Genomic DNA, 2,295 nt, shown 5'->3' with positions numbered 1-2,295 from the left:
GTCAGTGCTAGTATCGTGGGTTTGTTCTCTTAGTATCTGAAAAACGTACATTTTTCCCCTTTAGAAATTCTATTTATAGGTTGACTTGGGCCCCCACTTGTGTGGACTAGGCAATCAGTTCACCAAAACGTGTGGACTAGGCAATCAGTTCACCCAGACGTGTGTAGTGATCCTCAGATAATGTGTAGTGGCTTCCTGATATAATGGGAGTGTATCTCGAAGTATGTCTTTGACTCATTCAACTTCAGTTACAACGGCATTTTTATTATGCACATTTGTTATATTATGAATGTGTCGTCAAGACCGGTGGTGTGTTAATTAATCCAAATATTTAAGATTAAGTGTGATACTAAAACTCATGCTTATTAAGTAGTCGATTCAAAATGTTTAGGCATTTCATAGTTTGTATGTAACATATATATGAGTTGAAAGAGGTATTATGTATGCGTTTGATCTTGAACAGTAGGTACACATGTACTATTGCGTTGTACGAGGCCACCTTTGACTGTTACATATGAGTTTGGGTTGGAAACCAATTCATAAATGAACTATACACACCTTTAATAATTGATAAGTAATTTTATAGTAAATCTGTGAGACCTAGTCATCGCTGATTTAAATTAATGAAAAGCATGGTGGATTTAGCTTTGAAAACAAAGAATGGTGAGGTAGAAGGAAAGCTCTGACGTGCACTAATCACTCACATGTGAAGCATGGGAAACGCAACTTGACGTTTAACTCATCCTAACCTGGACAAAACTTTTTTGTTCGTTTTCTCATGCATGCATGTGACATAGAAAACCCAAACACTCATTATAAATATAATATTCCTTCTTCATGGAATTTAACCTTTTAATATTTCGAGTCATCAAAGAAGCAGCCTTCTATAAATTGGAACCCTATTATTAGCCAAACTCAACCAAAGAGAAAACCAGGTTCAATTCTACTGTCCCATGATAGCCCTATGAAATAACCCATAACCCATAACCCATAGCAAGGGTTCCAACATGTCCATGGATCCTCCCAAGAAACCTAACAAGATCAGGGAAATAGTGAGGCTTCAACAGATTCTTAAGAAATGGAGAAGGGTTGCAAACTCTTCAAAAACAAGTGGAAGCATCAAGTTTCTGAAAAGAACACTTTCTCTGTCTGAACGTGAAGGAGGAGGATCGAGCAGTGTGGTTCCCAAGGGCTACGTTGCTGTTTGTGTTGGCGTGGAGCTTAGCAGGTTCGTTATACCAACCGAGTATTTGGGTCACCAAGCCTTTCACATGTTACTTAGAGAAGCTGAGGAAGAGTTTGGGTTTGAGCAAACTGGGGTTCTCAGAATTCCTTGTGAAGTCTCGGTGTTCGAGGGTATCTTGAAGATGGTGGAGAGAAAGGACAAGTTTTTCACTCAGAAATGCAGATTTAGCATTGAGAAAATGATGGGATACTGTTCCTCCAACCACCTTGCTTATTCTCATCAACCTCAAAGTCCAATGTGCAGATAGTTTAGGATTTTAACAATTTTATACATTTTTTTTGTTTCCTTTTTCTTTTTCCCTTTGTGGAAGCCAGTCCATGTATGAGGGTAAGAGTGAGTTCATCACTTACATGTGGGATAACCCTTTAAGCAAAGAATACAACTTTCATCATTGTCCAAATCTTGTACTTTAACCAGTTTTGGACTGATGATGATAAGACAAAAAGCTTCCATAGATGACAAAATCTGAGTACTACTTACTAATTTTGTATTCTGGAATAGAAAGTTTTGTTATTTTATATTTCAATTCATAAATTTCTTTTACCCTTTTGTTTTCTTCTTTTATAAATAATATAATATGATCAATTTTGGGCCTTATATGTTTTTACACCTGTTAGGAATTACGAAACTGGTGATCACGCACGCACATCAGTATTAATCAGAAGTTTCCTTAATTTGGACTTGGGAAATATCTGGAATTCAGTAGTGAGTGAGATTTGGTGTGTTATGAACAAAGTCACTTTTAAATGGGGGAGTGAGATTTCTCTTTGCCTTAAATGAAAGTTTGATCTTGGATTTTTTCTAAAAGTTTATATACTTGTTTTTCTTATTTAGATTGGTGTCTTGAACCTATGATTTACCTAAATTCTAAACCTTAAACTCGATTTAGTTTTGATTTTAATTTGTTAGTTGTTGGTTTTGGAGTTTTTTGTTTTAAAGTAGTTTAGATGGTTTTTGTGTAATTTGGTTAGTATTTTGTTGATCGACTGTTTTTGTTTTTATAAGTTGTATGAGGGTTGGATTATTCAATATTGGTGATTAAAAAATAT

The 2,295-nt window shown here is 35.5% G+C and overlaps 1 protein-coding gene across 1 annotated transcript; it reads left to right on the top strand.

The window, feature by feature from the left end:
* Positions 1-885: 885 nt before the first annotated feature.
* LOC137822761 (auxin-responsive protein SAUR71) lies at positions 886-1,772 on the top strand. Its single transcript, XM_068627753.2, has one exon. The coding sequence runs from the start codon at positions 1,008-1,010 to the stop codon at positions 1,491-1,493; it is 486 nt and encodes a 161-aa protein (XP_068483854.1). The 5' UTR covers positions 886-1,007; the 3' UTR covers positions 1,494-1,772.
* The last annotated feature ends 523 nt before the right edge of the window (positions 1,773-2,295 follow it).

This window comes from Phaseolus vulgaris, chromosome 9 (assembly GCF_051622355.1).
Source record: "Phaseolus vulgaris cultivar YP4 chromosome 9, ASM5162235v1, whole genome shotgun sequence".
In the NCBI taxonomy this organism is placed as follows: Eukaryota; Viridiplantae; Streptophyta; class Magnoliopsida; order Fabales; family Fabaceae; genus Phaseolus; species Phaseolus vulgaris.
This window is presented reverse-complemented; position numbering and strand designations above follow the sequence as displayed.

Coding starts and splice junctions, on each gene's coding strand:
- LOC137822761 (XM_068627753.2), top strand. CDS start 1,008: ATGTCCATGGATCCTCCCAAGAAACCTAACAAGATCAGGGAAATAGTG.